This window comes from Rhamphochromis sp. 'chilingali', assembly GCF_963969265.1.
Source record: "Rhamphochromis sp. 'chilingali' genome assembly, chromosome: 9".
In the NCBI taxonomy this organism is placed as follows: Eukaryota; Metazoa; Chordata; class Actinopteri; order Cichliformes; family Cichlidae; genus Rhamphochromis; species Rhamphochromis sp. 'chilingali'.
In genome coordinates, this window is record NC_137936.1 from 23,687,221 (window position 1) to 23,711,010 (window position 23,790).

The window sequence follows — 23,790 nt, forward strand, 5'->3', positions numbered from 1 at the left end:
AGACCGTTTTAGTAAAGACTAACTTCATCCAAGGACTGTGAGGAAAAAAGCAGGAAAGTCATCATCATGAGTCGCCTGCAGGTTAGGCTGTCTCTCTTTTGCTGCATACTCTGGAGTATGAGCAACAGGGGAAACTTCGAGTCACCAAAAAGAAAATCACTGGAGTATGATGAAGACATCCATTAAAAAGGAACTAGCTACTCTAAAAACTTTGAAACCAGTTGTAACAGGGTGAAGCTGGTAATCAGGTTAATTTACAATAAGCTGGTTATCATAGTTTTGTATTTTACTTTTTATTCTTTTTTTTGTTTATGTGTTCAGCATTTTCTTGTTATCCATTCATTTTAGTTTTATTATTACCATCCTGGTTGAGTTTGAACATTGAACCTTGGGCTATTGTGAGAGTGTAATGGTTCATTTAATGGATAAAATCCTCCTCAGCCTATGAGCAGACTATCTTCTGCAGGTCTAGTATCTTGATATTACTAGGACCCTCTTTAGGAATATTTTGTTTATGTTGCTTTAGTTATAATTTACTTAGTTTAATTAATATGATGTCTGCACAAGGAAAAAAAAAGTTTTCTGGCGCTTTGCTGATGATGTCATATTTCACAACAACTCACCTTGGATTATTTTTATTGACATAACTGATTTTTTTTTTAAGGTTTTGCCAGAAATGTACAACTGTATTATGTTGTGTATTTGTTTGAGGTTCTGCTGCCCCTCTATGGCGGGAAAAAAAACCTGCACCGTTCCCTTGGTTTTCCGTAACCATGACAACTACCGGAAACACTTCGTGTTGTTAACTTCGAACCGTTAACAGTACGAACAAGTCTACTCAAGCTCCAGTTAGACAAGTCATTTATTTCTTTATTGCGTAATATCTTTTCTCAACGTAATGGATACATCAGTGATTCTTCCCGTTGAAGCGGAAGGCTTTATCCAGAGTCTGGAAACTTTCTCCCTCAAGGAAGTGGGCTCAGAGAGGTGAGACGAAACAACTAACTCTGCACCTGAGTTAAATTAGCTTGTAAACACGATGGAACGTACAAAAAAGGGAAAAAAGAAAGAAAAACAATGTGATAAATAAATAGAGACTATATTAGATTATTTCTCATTAGCCAGTACAGATTGTAAATGCTAAATAAGGGAGCTTAATGTGCTTTGTTATACAAATAAAATAAAATAAAAAATCAACCCAAAGCACTCAGTGGTGCAAATTAAACAGCTGAAATTGAGCAAAACGTCAGATTCAGATGTAGTTATAATATTGCTATCATATATAACTAAATAACGCTGATTGCATTTTTGCCGCGAACCCATGCAGACTGTAGGTTTGAGCATTGGAGGGGGCCCTCAGCCAAGAAATTCACATTTCAAACACTTACTTATTTCTGGTGATGCTTTTGTCCATCAGTTTTTGTCAATGAGAAGTAACCATCACAATACAACTCTGACCTTCTGATATTCATATTGAATATGAAAGTGCAGCAGCCAGAGCTCCCCCCCCCTTCTCTTTAATTCAACCAAATATATCATTCCTTTGTGAAATAAACACATCAATATATATACCAATTATTTGGGTAATAAAAACATCAAGAGCTAAAAAAATTTTTTTATAATGTGCAGGAAACCATCTGCTACACTTAGGTCCATAAATATTTGGACAGAGACACTTTTTTTTTTCTAATTTTGGTTCTGTACATTAACACAATGAATTTTAAATTAAATAGCTCAGATGAAGTTGAAGTGACTTTCAGCTTTAATTCAGTGGGTTGAACAAAAAGATTGGCTAAAAATGTTAGAAACTAAAGCATTTTAATCCCTTCATTTCAAGGGCTCAAAAGTAATTGGTCAAATTAAATAACTGAAAATAAAATGTTAATTTCTAATATTGAAAAACCCTTTGCTGGCAATGACAGCCTGAAGTCTTGAACTCATGGACACCCCCCGATGCTGGGATTTCGCCTTTTTAATGCTCCGCCAGACCTTTACTGCAGCAGCTTTACTTTTAATGCAATATTTTCCTTACGGGAGACTTGGATATTAATACACCTACCTCCTGGAGAATGTTGTTCACTTGTTTGGTTGTTGTGAAACGTTTTCTCTTCACCATAGAAAGTGTTCTGCTATCACCCAGGACTGCCGTTTTCTATGGATGGCCAGGTCTTTTTTTGTTGCTGAGTTCACTAGTGCTTTCTTTCTTTCTCAGGACCTAACTGTAGACTTTGCCACTTCTAAACTCGTAACAATTTCTCAGATGTTTTTTTTTTCCCTCTGTTTTTGCAGCTTAAGGATCACTTGTTTCACCTGCATGGAGAGCAAAATCTTCCAAATGCAAGCACAACACCTCAAATCAACTCTAAATCTTTATCTCCTTAATTGATAATGACATAATGAGGGAATTGACCAAACCTGCCCATGAAATTGCCTTTGAGTCAATTGTCCAATTAGTTTTGGTCCCTTTAAAAAGAGGGTGGCACATGTTTCAAGGGGCTGAAACTCCATAATATAGCTGTAATTGGAATATGTTTCAGTAAACAAGTAAAAACACAAAACTTGTGTCAGTATCCAAATATATATGGACCTAACTGTACTTTGGGATTTAATGTAATACATTAAAATACATTATTAATACCCTTTACAGGTTCAATAGACACACAGGAATGTCTCTTCTGTCCTAGTTTTCTGCTTCGTTTCAGACACAAGTAAAGTTGCCTTAGTTTCCCAGTCTGACTTCCTTCTTTTTCCTCTTTTGGCTTTTTCATGATTATCAGCCTGCCTGTGTATGGCACCATAACAGAGGTCATGCAGCTGCTGCCTGACATCGTAGCACTGTCTAGCTGTGTGAATATGTGTGTACGTTGACTGCGTCTCCCCAAAATCTGCACATATAAAGAAACTTATCAGTGTGGTCAAGTATAAAAGAGAAATGCATTCAGGACTCTACAGCTCATGACGTGTTTCTATTTTCTCCACTTCCTCTTTGCGTCATTTTGAAAGAGATAGAGATTTTTTGTCAGATCTTTGTTCATCAACTTCTGTTGGTTACTTTTAGTTTCTTTCCCTTTATTTGTGATGACAAATCTGGTCCTTTTTTGAGGCTTATCAGTCATTTGCATGTTGTGGTGAATCCCCTGAGGTTCTGGCCATGTAGTCGTCTTGTGATGTTTATATTGAGAAATATGTACATCTGCATCCTGTGAATGTTCAACCACATAAACCTAATATGTCTCTGATAGATTTTGTTATTAACCCACATTATTACTGTCTTCACTTGCATGATTAGCTCTTTTTTTTTCTCCTGAAAATAGCTTTTAATCTATGTGATCTATTGGTTTTTGACTGGTTGTCAAAAAGGAAACATCTGCCAAAGAACACTGTTAGTTTTGACTCCTTGAAATCAGTGTATGTTTCAAGTTCTTGAAATATAGATTAAAATCTACACAAACTAAAACTGACACTCTAATTTGCGTAATTTGACGCACTTTACTCAAGCATTGTTTGAAATTGAATGCACTGAAGCAGAGAGCCTGATAATATGTGTCTTTTAAATACTTAAGAGAGAGATGATCTGGTCCAGACAGATAAGATTCTCTGTAAAGAATATTCAAATCAGAAGTTATACTTCATTATAATAAAGGCCCTGGGCCTTGACTAAAAGGAACTGAGAGTTAAATCAGACTTATTTTAGAGCTAACTGGGATTTTTGTTGTGTGTTAGCTTTTGCGTTCTTGTATTTTTACTTAGTTTTTGTTCCTGCTTTGGTTTATTCTTTCTTCTCCTGTGTCTTGGTCAGATTGTCCGTCTTCATTTGATTCCCTGGTTTCCCATCTCATGACTTGGTTTTCCCTCTATGTCTTTAGTTTTGGGGTTTCCTGCCAGTTTTTTGCAGCACCCTTTGTTCACATTTTATGAGTCAATAAAGCTACTTTTGCATACAGAGATTCTGTGTCCTGCTTTTGGATTCGCTCCTCATTACATCCTGATAAAATCTGGAGGTAGCTTCCTCATGTTTGAATTTCTCTCTGGGGACAGAAATTGGACTCCCTGCTGCCACTCCATAAGTATACCCTAATTCTGTGCATTTCGGTGTGATATTCGATGATTTACACACTTAGCTGCTGTAACTGATTGCATTCAATTGCTAACTTGACCCCATTCAGTCGCAGACTGTCTACAGACTGATTCCATCTTATGTCAACATATAGAGCAGATTTTGGTGACAGTGTTGGTATGTTGACAATCTCAGCATCAAAACATAACTTTATCTTATTGAATAACACTAATGTAATATTATGAGTATTGTGACAATATCATGTCATTGGTTGTCTGGTGATTCCGACCTTTAGAAGTGATGCTTTTTTATTGTCTTTGTGTGCTAGCAGATGGTTCAAGCAGCATGATTATATTGAGAAACTTAACATGCAGGCAATACTGAATGCCTCTGCCATGCACGATGAGTTTGTCAAGGACCTCCTGGTTTCATTTGGAAAGGTGACTGCCACAACTGCATATAAACAATAATAAAATGTCAGCTTTTACGCAAGCCCTTTTACAATTTTCTAAGAAGTGCTTAGAGGGGAGTGATTCCTTTCCCTTTCCAGATACACATCCTGGTCCATGAGATGATCCTTATTGAGGTGTGGAAGAAAAAAGTGTTTCCCATCTTATGCCAGCTGGAGGATTTCAATCCAGAGAAGACTTTTCATCTTTACATGGTGGTGAGTGTTAAATGAGATGTTAAATGAGCAGCTCACATTGCTCATGTTTCATGTGTTCTGTTATGACTCCTTTTTAGATCCATCATGAAGCCACCATCATAAATCTACTTGAAACCATAATGTTTCACAAGGTCAGTAAGAACTCAAATAATCCCTACATATCTTAAAACATTTCACACACCAAGAAAGCACGGACTGTCATTCTCTGAGAACATAAATTGTAGGGATGGGTACCGGTGTCCGGTGCCATGATGGCACCGGTTCTGACATAAACGGTAGTAACCAGACCGAAAAGCAGCGCACATTTCGGTGCTTTATTTCGGTGCTTTTTTTTCCTGAGCTGTGATACACTTCTAGCCAATCATTTTACGTTTCCGAGGATAGTAGGCGGGTCCAGGTATGTACGTTCTTTTAGAGCAGAGCTACAGATTAAAAATGTCCAAGGCGAAGCGGTCAAAAGTCTGGCTGTACTTCACAGCAAAATATGCAAACTCAGCAGCCTGCAACAAGTGCTTTAAGCTGATACTGTGATACTGTCAAAGGAGGTAACACCTCAAATCCGATGAAACACCTGGCGACGCATAGCGTTTTTTTTAAAAGCCCAGAAATGCGCCATATGATAGCTTGCTGCGAGACCTCACACCAAGCGCATCTACTGTGCATGGGTTGCCTGTTATCGGACCCGGAGTTAGCGGGTCACGAAGAGTAGAGTCCTGGCCCCTAGCCCTGCCAGTGTAGCAGAAATGATGAGGATGATGATGGCAGCAGCAGCCGTTCTTCTCTGGGCGAGTAGCTTAATGTTGTTCGTGTGTAATTTACGTTGAGTAGGCTAACCACGTTATTACATTAATGCATGTAAGGTGAACTAGCAAACATCATCATAGCTACATGCGGCTGTCTTCTTGTTTGATGGCAGATACTCCCTTCACCCTGGCCAAAAAGGCTAAAATGACCAAAGAAAAAGTGGAAAACAGCTAAACATGAGAGGTTTTGGACAAAGTTTGTGTTTTTTCCATTGATTAAGCACTGCTTCCAGCCAAGAGTGATACCATATATGCCCCATAGCTGCAGAAAAGGCTAACACCGTTATCTTTTTACAAAAAACCAGCTGAACATGAGAGGTTTTTGGACAAAGTTTCTGTTCTCCATTCTTTAAGCACCGGTTTGAGCACCGTTTGAGCACCGGCACCATTTCAAAAGTACCGATTTGGCACCGGTATCGGATAAAACTTAAACGATACCCATCCCTAATAAATTGTAAATTAAGCATTATGGCAAGTGTTCAAGCGGTTGTGTCTTGTTATGCAGGATTCATGTGATGCAGCAGATGACTCTCTTCTTGACTTGGTGGATTACTGCCATCGAAAACTCACCCTGCTGGCGAGTGAAGCGATTAAGGATGTTGCTGTGACATATGACCAACACAAACAGACATCCTCTCTAGAGGTGAGAATGTATGTTTTGTTTTTGGTTTGACACATTCGCCGAAGTCTGTCGCAAACTTTTGAACGCTTTGTTTTGTTTCTTGAAGGAGCTGCAGGTGCAGAGTGCAGCTTTGGAGTTTGAAATCTCTCTGAAAGCCGTGTCAGTGCTGCGCTACATTACAGACCACGCAGACAGGTATGGCGCCCTGGAATTCACTTGGTTATGTTCTAGTGGAAGTATACTCAGTATTACACTGAGAAACACGCTGCAGCTGACCAAAGGAAAGTGTTTCTTTGCAGCATCAGCATTATCAGTCGAATGCTGTGCACCCATAACCTTCCTTGTGTACTGGTTCAGCTGATTGACCACTGCCCCTGGAGTCGCTGCAGAGAAGGTATCACCTCAAACATGAGATTGGTGTTGATCTACTAATCTATATCACTGGTAAAAAAAAACAAAACAAAAAAAAAAAAACTTTAAAGGCTTCTAAAAGCTACCCAAGCCAGGAAGCTTACCTTTCACACCTGCTAAAGTTTCTTACTATTCAATAACCTACTCATTGTCTCCCACTGTAGGTAACGTGCAAAAGCACATTGATGGCAAGTGGCAGACGATACCTGTAGAGGATCATTTAAAAATGAACAAACTGGACGGTCAGGTCTGGCTTTCCCTTTACAATCTGCTGCTAAAAGAAGAATTCCAGAGAAAATACAACTTCAACAGTTTCAACAAGAGCCAGCTTCTGAAGGTATACAGTGGATGATTGTTTTATTATAACTTTAGATGCACTGATCATGCAGAGTTGTTGTCATTCATTGTCTGTGCTGATATTAAATTGGATCAACTCGTCCGTCCAAATGGCTGCTGGATAGTAGCTGTAATCTGGTGTTTGGCAAGTGTGTGAGTGCCGGGTTATTGTCCTCCAGCATCATATCTCATCTCCTCCCTTGTTAGAGCACACATTCAGTTTCCAAGGGTTGTTTTGACCAAGATGTTTCCTCCTATTATGAGCTTTCTCATCCTCTTCCTGCTCCATTAATTACATAACCAGCCAGCCATGTGCATCCTCCTGTAATCACATTTTATTCTTATGCAGTCTGTGTAAACTGATGATTCATACATTGTTATTCTTGCTTCACTGTATTTGTTGTCATTCATGTGCCACAGCTCAGAGGTTTCTTGACTGATGTCTTGATTGATCAGCTGCCAAATCTGGTGGATCTGCAGCGTTTCCTGGCTCATCTTGCTGTTTCAGATCCAGCCCCTCCAAAAAAAGAGCTGATTTTGGAGCAGGTGCAGTCACACTCACAAATGTTCACTTATCCCTGTACCTAAACAATGTGCCTGTTCGTTTACACTTGGCTCTACTCTATTTATAGATCCCAGAAATGTGGAACCGCATTATCAGTGAGAATTCTAGAAAGTGGAAGGCAATAGCAAAGTATCAAGTCAAAGAAACATTCAGCCCATCTGAAAGTGACTTGAGACAACAGGCCCAGAGGTAACACTGAAAACACAGGTCTGACTGATTAGAGAAGGAACAGAGAAACGACTCAGGCGCTCTGAATAATCAGCGCTTGTTTTAACTAGGCTGGCCCAGACGTACAACTTGGATGTAATGGAGAGTTTACTTCCTGAGAAACCAAAATGTGGATCCTGTGGGAGAGAGGCCACAAAGAGATGTTCTCGCTGCCGAGGAGAGTGGTACTGTCACAGGTACTGACAGACTCTGAGCTGAGCCTGAAGGCAAAGCTCAGGGCTGTTTTAACACATGCATGAAAGTCCTGCACCTTCCTAGGACTCTGTCAGCACTACATGCAAAACACCAGGACACGACCACATGGTTATTACACATAATGCACCACACACAATAATCATAAATGCTAGCAATGAAGTTGGCCACTTCCATAGGTTACGTTGTAGGCTACAAAGATTCCCTGCAGAAGTGCACATGTGAGAGTCACTAACAGTATTAAAGATGGCCTTAACCACCATGAGCTCATTGGTTTTGGACTTTGCAGCTTTAGTTTTAGTTTTTGGTCACCACCGTTTTCATTTTTTGAAGCCAGGTTAGAAGCCAGTTACCTTATATAGATTAGAGGGTGGAGTCCTAATTTACTTTTTGCGTTTTTTTCGTTTACTTTTTGTTTTTGAAGCCAGCCTCGAAAAGCTAAAAAAAGTGTTTGTGTGAATGGGTGAATGTGGCAAGTTGTATAAAATACTTTGAGTTGTCAGGTAGAGTAGAAAAGCACCATATAAAAACCAGTCCATTTACCACTGGTAGCGAATGCGTGTCATGTGTGCTGCCTCCTGCATGCTCACGTAAACCACACAAAGTACTTCCAGTACTGCAAAGGTGTCTGAAGGGGAATAATTCCTGCAGATTACCACAAGTAAGACAAAACAAATGTGCTGCTTCTCTTTTCAAAATATCAAAAGGTCACGTGTGAGAGCGGCTCAGTACTTTCCCCCTCTCACTCATCGCTCCTAAGGTTTTGATAAAGTTGACGTAAGCCTCGCCGGGGCACTGAGAAAGAAATTTAAACACATTTGAGAAACAAATGGAGTACACAGAGGTGTGTTTCTTCAGTATTGGATGCAAAATGCATATTTTTGTTTAGAATGTGCTAAATGTCTGCATTATTATCTTGCTGATGTATGTTTTCAGAGAGTGTCAAGTGAAGCACTGGCCAAAACACAAGAAAGCCTGCCAGCTCATGACCGAGACCACCGAGAAGATCATCAGCTGAGGGAGACCAAACGGCTCTTTCTGTGGCTGATGACAGAAAGAGAACAGTGTGTTTCCTTAGTAGCCCGACACATTTATACACAGACTCTTTTTTCTTTTATCATTAAAACTGTTGAAGAATTTAGGACGTTGTAATCAAACTGCAATAAAGTTTTAAACCTGCATGCATCTGTGTTTGCCTGTTTCATCAAAGTGCCAGGGAAGCGCTGCATCTTCTCTTTCACCAACAGCACCGTTTTGACCTTTGTATGCAATGCAGAGAAGGTACGAAGCAAAATACCACAATAACCCATTTTCCTATTGCTTTTAGGTAGAGCCACCCAGTTTGAAGCTCAGGTCTGTGATGCGTTCAGATAGTGGCTTTAGGAGTGGGGAGGGGGACTTTGCACGCCCACTCAGCTGTGCTCGGGACTCAGAAGCACCCCCTGTTTGAAAACATTCCGGATGTCGGTGCAGCTCAGTCTCATCTCACTCTCTCTTTTTCATGATGGGCCGCTTCCTCCTGCGCCGCAGTCCGACTTGAACAGATGGGTAACATCTTGAAAGACGTGCTCCGGCTCTGCCGTGAAAAGGAGGGCCCGGGGTTTCGTTCGCTGTAAGCGGCTGGTGATGAGAAATTATTTCCAGAGATGTCGCCGAGACTGCACACCTCCGTTATTTGGAAACCTTAAGACATTTCAGCGGAAAGTTTTTTTTTCTTTTCGACCTCGGATGGAAGAACTTTTGAGACAAAGCGGTAGCCACGGGGCTGTTTTCTCCCGTGTTTTGGTGAGTTAGACTTAAAATCACTGGATTTTGTTTCACTTCGCTGTTTATGAGTGACTAGTTTAATATGCAGCTGTGTTGGGAATTAGGTTTTGAATGATCTCCCCGCGTGTGTTTTTTTTTCATGGACACGGAGCTGATATATTTCTACTACTAAACTGAACTACATTTGACGGCACATGTCATTCTTTAGCTTTTTGTATTATTGTTAGGCTTAATTCTACATGACAGTGGTTTGAGGGGGAAAATTACTAAAGTAGAAAGCAATAGTACTACTTAGTGCAAGTCTACAAATCTTCGTTGTATTTTATTAAAGTTTTAAGGTATTTGTACTCAGGGGCGTTTCCATGATTTTCTTTTTAAACAAACAAGAAAAGAGGGTGGTCCCCCAGGATTTCAAAATAAACACCAAATTAAACCACTTGAAAAATGATTGGAAGTTACGTGAGTGTGAATTATTTTGTGGACGCGCATCCTCCCTGAATGGAGATGTGGCTGACCGTCAACAGACCACAGTACCGAAACAACTACAAAGTGACAGAGCTAATAAAAAGTAGTTTGATTACAGTTACAGATATGTTTTTCCACACTGAAAGGTAGTAGGAAAGAGCAATGCCACATACAGTAGGAGAAATAATTATTTGATCCCCTGCTGAATTTGTAAGTTTGCTCCCTTACGAAGAAATGAAAAGTCTAGTCTAGTCAAGTCTTTTCACCGTAGCTTCATTTTAATGGAGAAAGACTGAAGGTCAACCAAAAATCCCCCCAAAATAAACCCCAAAAAAGTGATTTGCATGTTATTCAGTGAAATAAGTATTTGATCCCCAAATAACACATCATTTAGTACTTGTTGAAGAAACCCTTGTTGGCAAACACAGTAAGTGTGTAAGACGTTTCTTGTACTTGGTCACCAGGTTTTCTTCCCACACACACATATCTCAGGAGGGATTTTGGCCCACTCCTCTTTACAGAAACTCTCCAAATCCTTTAGGTTTCCTGGCTGCTGTTTGCCCCCTCAGTGCAGTGAAATCGTCCTGTACCCCAAAGCATAATGTTTCCACCTCCATGCTTTCTCTTCCTCCAGACACAGCAGGTCGACTTGATGCCAAAGAGCTCCATTAAGGTTTCATCTGACCGCAGCACTTTCTCCCAAACCTTCTCTGAATCACTTGGGTGTTCTTGGGCAAACTTCAAATGTACATGTGCCTTCTTGAGCAGGGGGACTTTGTGGGTGTTGCAAGATTTCAGTCCATTACAGTGTAGAGTGTTGCTGATGGTGTTCTCAGCAACTTTGGTCCCTACTGCCATCAGATTATTAACAAGCTCCTCCCATGTAGTTTTGGGCTGATCGAGCACCTTTCTCATGATCATCCTCACATGAGGTAAGATCTTGCATGGCGATCCAGACCGAAAGTTCTCACCTTCTTGTCAAGCTTCTTGCTTGTTGCTGATGTTCTTTTAGCCCTTTCCAGACCAAAGAGCCTTGGACAGCTCTTTGGTCTTGCCTATGGTGATAGTGAGTTTCGAATAAAAGAAGAAACTGATTATCTGGAGACAAGTGAACTTTATACATGTAATGACATTAAGAGTATGTTTAACTGATTGGTTGAGCGATTAATTGTCACGTGGACACACAGCCAATCCATGGAAGTCAGAGTGTGTTGTAGAAGATTACATATTTACCTTACTCAATGAGTTTCATGACTTGATACAATGTGGGGTTTTTCTGGATTTGTGATTGGTATTCTGTCTCTCTCCTTCAACATGAAACTACCATAAAAATTAGATACTGTTCATTTCTTTTCAAGCGAGCAAACTTACAAATTCATCAGTTAATCAATCAAATAATCAGTCAATGAATTGTTTCTCCCACTGTATACTCTTTTATTTATGCTGCTTTATGTTTATATTTCACTGCTTGTAAACTTTTATTCTTCTGAATTTGCAGACTTGAGATTTGCATAAAAAACTGTCCATTTTTAAGTTATAATGCACTATTAATGGTGCAATGGTGCCAAACAGTCAGAATGCACCTTGACAATATATAACATCATTATGCTCTTTATGTGTTTAACCTAACTGTCCTACTAAGAGTACTACTAAGTACATTCATATTTGGTACCTTAGTACATTAAGCTGAATTAACACTAACTTCATGATTTCAGGTTGCACTCTGATTATACAGAGTCTGTGTTTTTTGTCAGTTAGTGATAAAAATGGAGGAAACCCGGCCCTGAGTGACACAATGTCTTGGGAGGAGTTCATCGAGCTCCGTGACCTCAGGTCGACCAAAGAGCAGATAGAGCTGACGGGGACGCGCGCTCCGTGCTCACCTCCGCGCCTAGAGAGAACCAACGCCCTGAGGATCAGCCCGGGAAGGGTCCCAGACCTACTGAGTCGTGTGGGCATTATCAGAGTCCTGAGCAGCAGCCAGGACCCACAGCTCACAGAGGAGAAAGGAGAGGGCCACGACTTCCAACCCTGTAGCCACGCTCAGCCCACGTGGTGCGACCTGTGTGGAGACTTTATCTGGGGCCTTTACAAGCAGAGCCTGCGGTGTGTCAGTGAGTTGGCTTACATATGCTTTTTGTGCATCTGGGTGTGTGCATGTGTCAATGCTTTGGTGCATTTGCATGAAATGAGCGTACTGACAGAAAGAGGAAATTTACTAACACAGAGGAAGAGGCAACCACCAGTGTACCTGCAAGCCCAGATTACAGTCATTCCAGCCTGATGGCTTAAACAAGGCTTCATACTAAATAAACATAAATGCTCTCTATGTTAACATTCTGGAAAAAATAAAGAGAATTGTTGCCTGTACAATTTTTATAATTATTCACATCTACCCAGTATCTAACCTGCATACACTTAAGGGTTTGGTTATTGTCTAGGCTGAGGTTCAGCTACACTCATATGTGCATTTGCAAAAGTTTCATTAACTGAAACCCACCTAAATAAAGAGCAGTGGTTTGTACAAAGCATTTAGTGTGGGGAAATAGGGGTCCCTTACTGTAACCTGAACAGGAAACATTGTCACAGTCTTTGCAAAGAGACATAAGCTTTCCAGCTGACTATATGTTTTCACAGCTGCATTCAGCTGATTGGAATTGCTATTTATATTTCTTCAAGTATTTGCAATTTATTTTATATACGTGACTATACGGTCTGGTACTTACATAATGCTTTTCTACACTATTGAAGCACTGCTGCATTCACCCATACACTCGTTTGTATGCATAAGCACTTTTAATCTAAGATTCACACTCCAGTGAATGCAGCCGGGCAATTTAGGGTTCAGTATCTTACCTAAGGATATTCCAACATGCAGACCAGAGGAGGCAGGGAATCAAAACAACATTGTTGTTTTACTAAAAACAGTGAATAACTGCAGGTAAAACTGTAGTAACCTTTACCCTCCAGCAGAGGAGAGGCAATCACACTTACACAACATTATGACTTTCATTTTGCACATTCTCATGTATGGCAACATGAGTCTAAACTCTAGGACTTTCTTCATTTACAGATTGTAAATTCACATGTCACTACCGATGCCGTGCCCTGATTCAACTGGACTGCAGCTGGGAACGAGGCTCCTTGGCTGACCCCACATGTGTCGTGGAGTACACCATAGAAACGGACACAAACGTGGTAAGGAGCTGTGCATTAGGAAGCTGACAGCTGACACGGCGCCCCTTTATTACTTTACTACCACCTTTGTTCTTAATCAGCTGCGTTGCTAGTTGGTTTCACTTGCTTTTTTATGCTAGCGTCAATGTCGCAAACTTTACACCGCATAACATACATCATTTCTTAAGACCTCTGCACTCTGCATGTTATGCAATGCACTGCCTGTTTTGGATTGCATGTTACTGTACTAGATAGGAAAGAAATCAGGAACAATAACAATAAATGCACACAGTTCACACCCCTTTACTAACTGCACACGATCAACTGAAAGTTGCACCACTCTTTCAGATTTAGTTGTATTTACTCTTAGCATTGAAACTCCAGACAGGACAAACATTTCAAATATAACATTGCTCAGGGGAAGTAAAGTCTTTCAAAGGGGAAGCTTGTCTGCAGAGGAACAGAAAATGTTACCTTGAACACTTTTTGTAAAATGTGGCTTAGTTTAGTCAGTCACAAAAGTGAAATGTCAGTTTTTAAAGTACTTAAGCCTGTTGTAAAACCTATGTGCGAATATGAAACATTCAAGAAAAAAAAAACAGAGCACACTACAGCAACAAATTTTCATAAGAATCATTGTCTATTGGGCATAGCATAAAGTACAAATACAGACAGGTATTGTCCAATCTACAGCATTAGTTTTATGTCTTAGTTCAGAAAAAGAAAGCTTTCATAGCAGTAGTAGTAATAGTAGTTCTGTCTGAAGTTTTTTTTTAAATACAAAACTGGTGTTTTTCCTTCCCACTGTCACCATGTTCTTGCTCATAAGGGGGGTCGTTTGATTTTGGGGGTTTCTTTGTATTATTGCAGGGTCTTTACCTTCCATAATAAAGGCCTCGAGGCAACTGTTGTTGTGATTTAGTGCTACATAAATAAAATAAAATTGAATTGAATAGTACTTTATGGATTCCTGTGAAAAAAAGTACAGCCCATGATTCAGTAGCTTGTGGAACCACCTTCAGCAGAAATAACTTGCGCAATTATTTTCTGTATGACTTTATCAGTCTCTCACATACACATGTGGGAGAATTTTGGGTCCACTCTTCTGCGATGTTTCTCACTGTTGAGGTTTGTTAGTTTATGCACAGTTGTCTGAAGATCAGACCACAGCATTTCAGTAGGTTGAAGTCAAGCGTTTGATTGGGCCATCTTGACTCTTTTTCAGCCATTCTGTTTTAGATTTGCTGTTGTGATACGGATGATGGATGGCCTCACGTTTGACTCTAGATTATTTAGGTGTGCATGGTTGACTCAGTGACTGCCCAGGTATTGTGGCTGCTGTACAAGCACAAATCATTACTCCTCCACAACCATGCTTGACAGCTGGTATGAGGTGTTTCTGCTGATATGCGTTGTTCTATTTTCGCCAGGCATGCATTGTGGCCAAACATTTCCACGTTGATCTCATCTGTCCAAAGACCTTTTTTCAAATTGTACTGTCATGAATTTTAGCATTTGACATGCTAACTGAGGCCTGTAGAGTCTGAGGTTGGAATACTTTTTATTTTGCTGAGCATTGCTCTGTCTCTGGGTGGAATTTGCTGGAGAGATTGTAGGATTATGTTAACACACACCTGAATGCTTCAGACCAGCAAACTACCAAAACATCTGCTTTTATAGAGGTCCTCAATCTTGCTGATGATCAGTTATTAAGTTCATTTGATTAGCAACACCTGCCTGCTTTTTATCCTCTTAATTTCTATACCAGCAATAAGAATGTACTTAACTTTTAAAATCTCTGAAAACTTTCCTTCTTACATAAACTGTAAGCTCAGAACAAGCAGCTAAACTATTTTTAGATTTTCCTATCATATAAGTATGAAGTACCAGGAATTAGTTAACGGGTTCAGAGAAAATCTTTTATTCTGTTTTTAATGGGGTTTTTCAAGGCCAGTTAGGCTGCTGTATTCAATAGTAGAAGAAATCCCATCACAATCTTTTTTTTTGTACCATGGTAGTATAATCCATTAAGTGGGAACTTAGTACAGTAGATATCCAGCAGAGCAGGTATCTTTTCATCATGTTAGCTGTTATTATTCACTTTATTAAGCGCCTGTTACTTATCAAAAGAATATAACTACAAACATAAACTTGAGCAAGCCGACACCAAGGCATGGCTAAAAAAACATGTTGGTATTTGAGCTTTTGTGTGCACACTTGCAGTCCTTGTATAATAGCAAAATGACTAGCTGCCAGGAAAATAACAGTCAAATTCAGAGCATTAAAAACCAAAAACAAATCACAGATATCTACTGACATTTTTGCAATACTACCCTCTGCAAACTATCATTCAAATGTTTCACTCTTAGCTCAGTAAGAGTGGGCTGCTCAGGTTAATATTTTGAACTGTTAGTTAATATTTGAATAATAAAGATGACACCGAGTCATACCTGTGCTATAGACATGCACAACCAGTACATAAATGTATGTTTATTGCAGTCATATTGACTGCTTGAGATGCCTGTACACCAGTGTGCCACCACTAACTTCAGATGCACCACAAATATTTTTGTTTTTGAATCAGTCCTGGTCGGCTCAATCTAAGAGCAGTATGGAGGTTTTCTGGGTTTAGCACCGGAAAACTCATTAGTTCACATTAGCAGGTTTCAGTGTATTTCCTTTTAATACATATCTGATCATATTTACCCTCTCCTTATTGATCTCTAAATGCACAAAGATGAAAAGAGATGTTCAAAAATACTTGAATCACTGTGCTGCTTGCTCTTGAATTGAGGTTCTTCTCAGTGTTATTTCCATATAACATGTTAATACCTTATAACATAACATATTGTCTGTGAAAACTATGGATGTTTTAGGTGAACAGAGGCAAGACTTTCATAAGACTTTGTCAGAAATTGTAAAGGCTGGACAAAAAAAACCAAACTAAACAACTGGTGTCCTGCAGTTTGAATGACGGTTATTTTGTAGCAATTTTGTCAACGTGTCTGATTTTAGTTATTTGGTAGCTAGATTTAGCCACAGAATATACAAACTTTTACATAAGTCTTTTCATCTTTAGTCATTTCACAGTAACACCTCCCCTGCTGGTTTGGGAGGTTTTTCCATTGTTGCACACAGGAACTGAAAATCTGGGCTGCAGCTGGAGCAGTTTTTTCTCTCTCTTTTAATTAGTAATCTAACACAGAGCTGCATTTTTCCCTAATTACTTAATGTGTGACCAGAAACTGTTTTGACACTAAAAGCTGATCTTGCTTTTAGTCTAGCTTTACAGATTTTACAATAAGATTAAACAACCCCCCCCAACAAAAAAATTGCATTTGGTCCTGATTCGCTACAGTATGGCACATACGTTATCTGTCTGTATCAACAGCTATACTTTTTCATTCATTTAGGGGTTTTATTTTTTCAGACTGATATGCGTTTTTGAGAGAAAATGTCATTGCAACATTTCAGTGCTCGCTGTAATATATTTAGATTGCTTGTATTTTCTGAACAGCCATCAAAAAAATAAAACATATTATATCTATATTAATTAAAATCAGGGGAGGGGAAGAAAATACCCAGAATAAGCAACTGATGAATAATGTGAAACGCATTTTGGTGAAACTGACTGTGAAACAGTAGTATCATTATTAAAACAGGAACTGCCTTCCAGTCCGTGTCAGCTGGGTAGGCTCCAGCACCCCCGTGACCCTAAGTTGGACGAGTGGTTAAGAAGGTGGATGAAGTGATTTAAGGATCATGCTTTTTCATGTGACTTTTAATGTGCTCATCATGTGGATTGTTTCATAGCTTGTACAACTGTATAGTTTTATGTTAAGGGAGGTTTGGGGTAATTACTTTGGCTTATCTCGACTTGAGTTTAGACAAACTACTGACGGACGAGACAGAAAGTCTGTGTTCGAAATGAGATGGATTTGCAGGAAGTGGATACTCATGACAGAGTCTATTTATGCTTTTAGTGGGGGATGGGTAGTAGAAACAGGAAAGATTCTTATGGTGACTTCTTACATTTCCTTTGTGTTCAGGCACATGTCTTTTAGCTAACTGCTATACTTCCAGCCTTCTTGACATAATTACACCCCAAAAGCTGAAATAATTCTTTAGAAGTCACCAACTCATATCTTGGTATAATACAACAAATCGTCAAATTGAGCTACCAAGTTGAAACACGGGTATGTCTCAAGCCCTGTAAGCTTTTATCTATATCAGATGTTATGATGTGTTTCCTAGCAACCAGGCCTAAATATTTAGCATTTGTGCACTTACAGTTGTGGTCAGAAGTTTACAGACTCATCGTGGGCATGAATGTGATGGTAGTTTTGGTCTTTTAATGATTTCTTTGAACAATTCTTTTTTCCAGGGTGGAACAATTGGACAGCATTCATCTTTAATTCCTTTAAAAAAACAAGAATTGGGTGCAGAAGTCTGAATTTTGGATTTTCTCTAATCCACATGGGCTCAGAAGTACATATACAACTAAGCCAGTATTTCATTAAATGTTCCTTAGCACCTTAATGCAAAGCTTTTGGTTTCCATCAACAAGCTTCTGGCATGATTCTGTCTGACCACTTCATTTAATTGGTTGGTTTCCTGGCACAGACGTGTTTTCAAGCAAATTTTCAAAGGGGTTGAGGTCGGTGCTTTAAAAAGGCCATTCCAGAAGCTTAATGCTAGCCTGCTTTTTCCATTGAAAAACCAGCTGTGATGTAGCTTTGGGATTATTGTCCTGCTAGAACAACTAATTCTGCACAAGTTTCAACGGTACAGCTGCTGATTTAATTTAGGTAGTCCTTCTTCTCCATTATTCTATCCACTTTGTGCAATATACCAGTACCACTTGCAGCAAAACAGCCACAGAACATGATGCTACTGCCACCGTGCTTGACCGTTTTTGTTTACTCCTTCAAACATAAGTCTTATTGAGGGCAACATTTCAATCTTTTTCTCATCTGACCATATGACTTTTCTCCAGAATGCATTTGGCTTGTCAGTGTGGGCAACTGCAAATTTCAGTCGAGCTTGAAGGTACCGTATTAGTTTTGGAGCAGGGGCTTCTTTATTGGTAAGCATCTTCTTAGTGTTCAAGCAGTTTCCAGGGCAGGCTTCAGGCTTCCTGGGTTGTTTATGAACATCCAAACTATATTTCCTTTCATCTGAGGGTGAAAGTTTGGTTCTTCTTCCCGATCTTGGTAAAGTGGTGACACTAATTACAGTACAAGTCATTTAGAAATGCTTTCATGAAACCTTCACAACTTATTGAAATCTACAATTTGCCTTCCCAGACTTCTTTATTATTTTGTGTCAAGCAAATCTTTTTCATGTTGGCAAAAAAAACCCAGAATAATTCAAACCCGTTCTCCCAATTCTTGTTCTTTTAAAGTAACTAAAGGTGTATCCCCACCCTGGGGGGAAAAAGGACAGTTCAAAGAAGTCATTAAAAGTCTGTGAAATTCAAAGCCATGATGAGAGTATTTTTCACAAGAACCACCTTTTAATTTTACATTTAATGGGTATATGTCTAATAAGTGTACTAGTACACCTGTTATTTTAGACCTTGTGCAGCTGACATGGTCCCTTAATCGTGAATAAATGTAAACACATTTTGCTGTATACAAACTTGTAATCAGCCCCATATTTATTTTGTATTTATATAAACAAAATCTACCAGAGGTGGTCTTTACTTTTCTCATTGGGAATATCAGTTTGCTGTAGGGCTGTAGCATAATGAATTGCATTGTGGGAGTTGTAGGCTCCAGTGTCATGGGATGGCATTTTTCTAAGAAAGTAAAATAATCAATACAGCACCATTTAAATTTTCTATTGATCAACACTGAATAACGAGACATAAAAACATAATAAAGCTACATAACTGTTAGATACGTTAGGTTGGCATGGTAAATACAGTTTTAATATTTGTATTTAGTGCAAAAGTTAAAAAATGCTAGCAGCGAGCCCCAGCATCACATGACTGGGTCAGCGGTCCGTGGGGACACAGAAGGTCCACCAGCAGCACCCCCACGCTGGGAAAAAAGGGCAGAAAGACGGGTGAAACAGGGCTTTGAGGAGAGGAGAGGGCTTTGGTATTTCCCGTGCTGTCCAATCACTGCCGGCTGAAGCGGTTTGTGTATTTCCAAACTCAGCGGACCTGGGTGGGGCCTCTTCGGGGGAAGGAAGCTGGGCATCTAGGGCGGGGACCTGCACACATCCTGTTTCACACAGAGTTTGTACGGCGGAAACGTGGCTGGTAGGCTGAGTTTGAGGAGAAGATTCGTGAGATCTTGTTGATAGTCGTCGACATTTTTTAGCGGTATTTTGTCCTGCGCGAGATTATTTAATATTATCGTTAAAAGCTAGCACTGTTGCCGGTTAGGACTTTTTGTAAGGCATAGTTCAGTCAGTAAATTCCAATTAAGCTCAATCGAGAGCGATTCGGGGTAACAGCGTAGTAAAGTTAAAGGTTCCCGACTCTCTTATTGGATATATGCCGGTAGTCAGCATGACCACCGCGGCTAGCAGCTCGGATAAAACTCCCTCCTTTGAGATGACCTGGGGCAGCTCCACCAGCAGCGGCTACTGCAGCGACTCGGACTCTGACTCCGAGTTCGAGCAGTACTTCACCGCCCGGACATCTTTCTTCCCCAAAATCCGAAAAGATACTGTCAGTCCCGCAGTTAAGCAGGTGAGAAATTTTACAAGTTTAAAAACACATAGGTTTCATAAAAATCATTAGCTTTAAAATAAAGGGGAAGTGAAACTGTGGGTGTTTCGCAGCAGGACTGTATTCTCGCGTTATTTCCCCATTTCTGCTTATTAGCTGTCAGTGTTGGGTCTGTTATTGAGTTGTGTTTGTGTTCTTTTACTTCTGGGATGAGTTGCTGGGCGTCCTACTTTGTAGATGCTGCTGGGAATGAGTTGTTTTGCTCAAAGGAACCCCAGCAGACTAGATGGTTGGCAAGCCTGCAAGGCTCAAGGGTGGAGTTCCTCTAGTTCTAAGTAAACAGGTTAAAGACTTGTGTGAACTTTTTAAAATGCAAATGAGCACTCGTTACGTCTAGATTACACACACATACCGGTATATATGTGTCTTGTTGTAACAAGCACAGACCCACAGATGAACCTGTGACGCACTCAAGTTTCCAGCCAAACACCCACCATTCATTGACTCTCAGGTTGTTCACATTAATTTCTCAGTCACACATGAGTCATGGAGTGTTTTGGATTTCTTCATTTTCTTATCTTTTAGTCATACGCACACCCACATGGGTATCGGGTTTCTTTCCTGTGAGATGTGGGTACAGTTTACTGTAGAAATATTTGACTCTCCCTTTGCCAGCCGGCAGAGGCACAGTTGTGCATAATTTTCTCCCACCACTTATTGACTTTATTGATTTGTTTAACAGCAGCATATTAACTCTACGGCCCATGGATCTCCCTAGACATTTGCAGCTATGGATCTTTCTGGATGTCTAATTAACAGTCTTTCTTAGGCAGTGTGTGGTTCAGCAGATAATTAAGCAAAAGGTAGCCTATAAGAATTCGCATTTGTTTTTTAATCTCACATTTACTGGCAGTCCTGCATCTACAATATTGGCTACTACTCCTGAGAAAACCCCTACCATGAATAATTATAGTGTAAATTGGAAGACACAAGAAAACCTGATTTTTAATCTGGCAGCCCTGCATCTGCTGGGGGGGCAAATGTGCATGACTGAAACATGACTGGGAGTTTGCGGTTGCTGAGGCAGCTGACTTCACAGGATGTGCCTGCAAAACAGAGGAGGGCATTGTCTCTCCCGCTTGTGAGAGCCTGTGAGGGGTGGCTATTTTTACATGAACACCAAGTTGAGGAATGCAGCGCAGAGCCGTTGGCCACAGTCATCATTGCAAACAGCTGCAAGTTGCAAACCCCCTCCCTTTTCCTCCCTCTTCCTCCTCCCTCCCTTCTCCCATCAGCCCTCCTACATGGAGGCATCAGAGCCGCTGAACTGGATTGGACAGAGCTGACATCATTGTGTTCGCCTCTTTTGCTGCGTTGTCCGGAAGTTGAAAGTCTGATGCAACTGGTGTTCGCTGTTAGAAATGCCGAACATCAGTTAAAACCAGCTTTTACTCTCGTGTTTCAGCAGTATTGCTGAAGAAAAAAAACACGGAAGACTTGTTTAAATCAAATTTGACTGACATTACAACTTTTTTTCCCTCCCTTGTTAAAACACCCTAAAAATGAACACTGGGCTTTTTCAACACTAATGCAGGGTTTTTCCTGCATATAATTTTTTTTTCCACGTTGACCAAAAAGATTTTGGCCAACCACCAAAGGGAAACCAACAGAACTGTGATTTTTAAACCAGTTGTTTTTAAATGGGGTTTAATTCACTTGAGCTTAAGATGCATTTTAATTATCAAATGTCCAGAAAAAAATAAAAAGGCAGAAAATGTCTTAGATTTTTCTTGAGTAAGTGGCCACGGGGACATGGTCTTGTGTAGTCACCCTCTCAAAGGCTCATTTTGAGCGGGAAAATCCCTGTAATGCTGTAAGACACAATCATATAAAGGGCCTTTCCTCTGCTAATCAGTGTTTTGTCCTGCTCTCTGGCTTGTCCCTGCTTTTTTTTGAGGTGAGCACTGACACCTGGTGGTTAAAGACTGTAACTCTTCTGTTCCTTCCAGGATGAACAGATTGAATTGAGTAAGCAGGAGCTGACAGTGGTGGACATTCAGCAGAAAGTGAAGGAGTACAATGCTCAGATCAACAGCAATCTGTTCATGAACATGGTGAGCTGTGATTCTTCACAACAAATCCCTGCTTTTCCCTCCAAAGCATTTTTATCTTTTAGTTTAATATTTGTTTTTTTCCCTTTAACAGAACAAGGATGGGTCCTACACCGGCTTCATAAAGGTGCAGTTCAAGCTGGCCCGACCCGTGTCTGTTCCCACCCCAAAGAAAGGAGGCAACGACACAGGCGGGAGGCGGGCCAGCGGAGTGAAGCGGCGCACCTCTTTCTACCTGCCGAAGGACGCGTCCAAGCATTTGCACATAAGTTCTCGAACTTCGGCTCGTGAGGTCATCGAGGCTTTGTTGAAGAAGTTCACCGTTGTGGACAATCCCGCCAAGTTTGCTCTATTTGAGCGCAGCGAGCGTCACGACCAAGGTATTCTGCTTTAACATTAAATCGTGATTTCGTTTCTTTTTTTATTTAATGTGTTTGGTGATCGCTAAATGGTTTCTTTCTCCTCCAGTTTATATCCGTAAGCTGTCTGATACCGAGCGTCCCCTTCGTCTGCGTCTGTGCGCTGGACCGAATGAGAAAGTCCTCAGTTTTGTGCTGAAAGAGAACGAAACTGGCGAAGTCAATGTGAGTAAAACATAAACAGCTCTACATCCAACACGTATGGATCGTTCACCTTCAGATATACCAATTTAACTTCTCTCTCGCTCTCGGTTGCAGTGGCATGCCTTCTCCATGCCCGAGTTAAAGAACTTCCTGCGGATTCTGCAGCGTGAAGAGGAGGAACATATCAAGCAGATCGTGCAGCGCTACGCGTTGGCTCGCACTAAAATGCAGGAGGCTCTGGCTGGCTCAACGCCCGGCTGAGATGCCTACGCTCAGAGGGGCTTTAGCGTGCACCTTTCGGCTGGACGATCGCCAGAAGTTGACCGGCCATCGATGCATTCAAAGATCCCAGAGAATCCAACTCCAAACGCCTCTTGGTGAACGAGAGTGTGAGACAGGGCGCGAGACTATGAGAGAGAGAGAGCGCTAGCGCGAATGTGCATGTGAGATGATGTGAGAGATGAGACGTGCCTTACACCTGGAGAGTCTGATGTGCCTGAGAGAATGAGTTGAGAGAATTGACGACTGGCAGATGAGACAGTAATGTCTTTAGCTTTTGGTTACTGTAGGATTATCCTGCACCTCAGCTGTGTTATTTTTCCAGAAAACCAAAATTGGTAATATTTCAAATAATGCATTTAATCCCCTTTGCCTTCACTCAACAACCCACCATAATAATGATGCTTCTCACCCTCGGGTTAAACACATACTTGCTGCAAGGTATTTGGATTTTCACTTGACCTAAGCTCCGAGTCTGCCATGTCCTCTCTTACACCCCTGATGGGTGCAACTCTGAATTTCACTGACAATTTGTGAGTGTGACTGATGTATGGACATTTGTATGGAACTATGAATGTCTGCGAAAACAGTGCCCAAGTCACCCTGGTTGACTGGAACCTTGAATGAATATTTCTTTGGATGTGTTTAACTGGAAGTTTCCTGTCATTCCTTTATATCTTTGTTTTGTTCTGTCCTTTAAAACAAAATGTTTGTCTTCTGTCACTCTGTTCACTTTCACTGTATGGAAGTCTATGCACAAATTTACTTGTTGTAGCAATCTTAAGAATGTCGTGACTAATGTGCACTGTGTTTAGTAAAGAATTACCAAAAAATCTATTACGTTTTTGTATTTTTTTTCTTTTTT

The 23,790-nt window shown here is 40.4% G+C and overlaps 2 protein-coding genes across 6 annotated transcripts; both read left to right on the plus strand.

Moving 5' to 3' along the window:
• The first annotated feature begins 790 nt into the window (after positions 1–790).
• On the plus strand, positions 791–9,191 carry zmynd10 (zinc finger, MYND-type containing 10). 2 transcript variants are annotated; one of them, XM_080891756.1, is made up of 12 exons: positions 791–987; positions 4,386–4,497; positions 4,608–4,724; positions 4,802–4,855; positions 6,033–6,170; positions 6,256–6,344; positions 6,449–6,543; positions 6,725–6,897; positions 7,317–7,442; positions 7,529–7,650; positions 7,740–7,865; positions 8,818–9,191. In XM_080891756.1, the coding sequence occupies exons 1-12, from the start codon at positions 899–901 to the stop codon at positions 8,897–8,899; spliced, it is 1,323 nt and encodes a 440-aa protein (XP_080747882.1). In that variant the 5' UTR covers positions 791–898; the 3' UTR covers positions 8,900–9,191. The 2 variants fall into 2 exon arrangements, with proteins under 2 accessions (XP_080747882.1, XP_080747883.1); XM_080891757.1 differs by having other exon boundaries at positions 4,389–4,497.
• Positions 9,192–9,283: 92 nt separating this feature from the next.
• On the plus strand, positions 9,284–23,762 carry LOC308402710 (ras association domain-containing protein 1-like). 4 transcript variants are annotated; one of them, XM_080891760.1, is made up of 7 exons: positions 9,284–9,666; positions 11,872–12,227; positions 13,187–13,311; positions 21,982–22,086; positions 22,178–22,463; positions 22,552–22,667; positions 22,761–23,762. In XM_080891760.1, exons 2-7 carry the CDS (start codon positions 11,909–11,911, stop codon positions 22,905–22,907), a joined length of 1,098 nt encoding a protein of 365 aa, XP_080747886.1. In that variant the 5' UTR covers positions 9,284–9,666; positions 11,872–11,908; the 3' UTR covers positions 22,908–23,762. The 4 variants fall into 4 exon arrangements, with proteins under 4 accessions (XP_080747886.1, XP_080747885.1, XP_080747884.1 ...); XM_080891759.1 differs by having other exon boundaries at positions 9,285–9,666; positions 11,829–12,227; XM_080891758.1 differs by having other exon boundaries at positions 9,285–9,666; positions 11,868–12,227.
• The last annotated feature ends 28 nt before the right edge of the window (positions 23,763–23,790 follow it).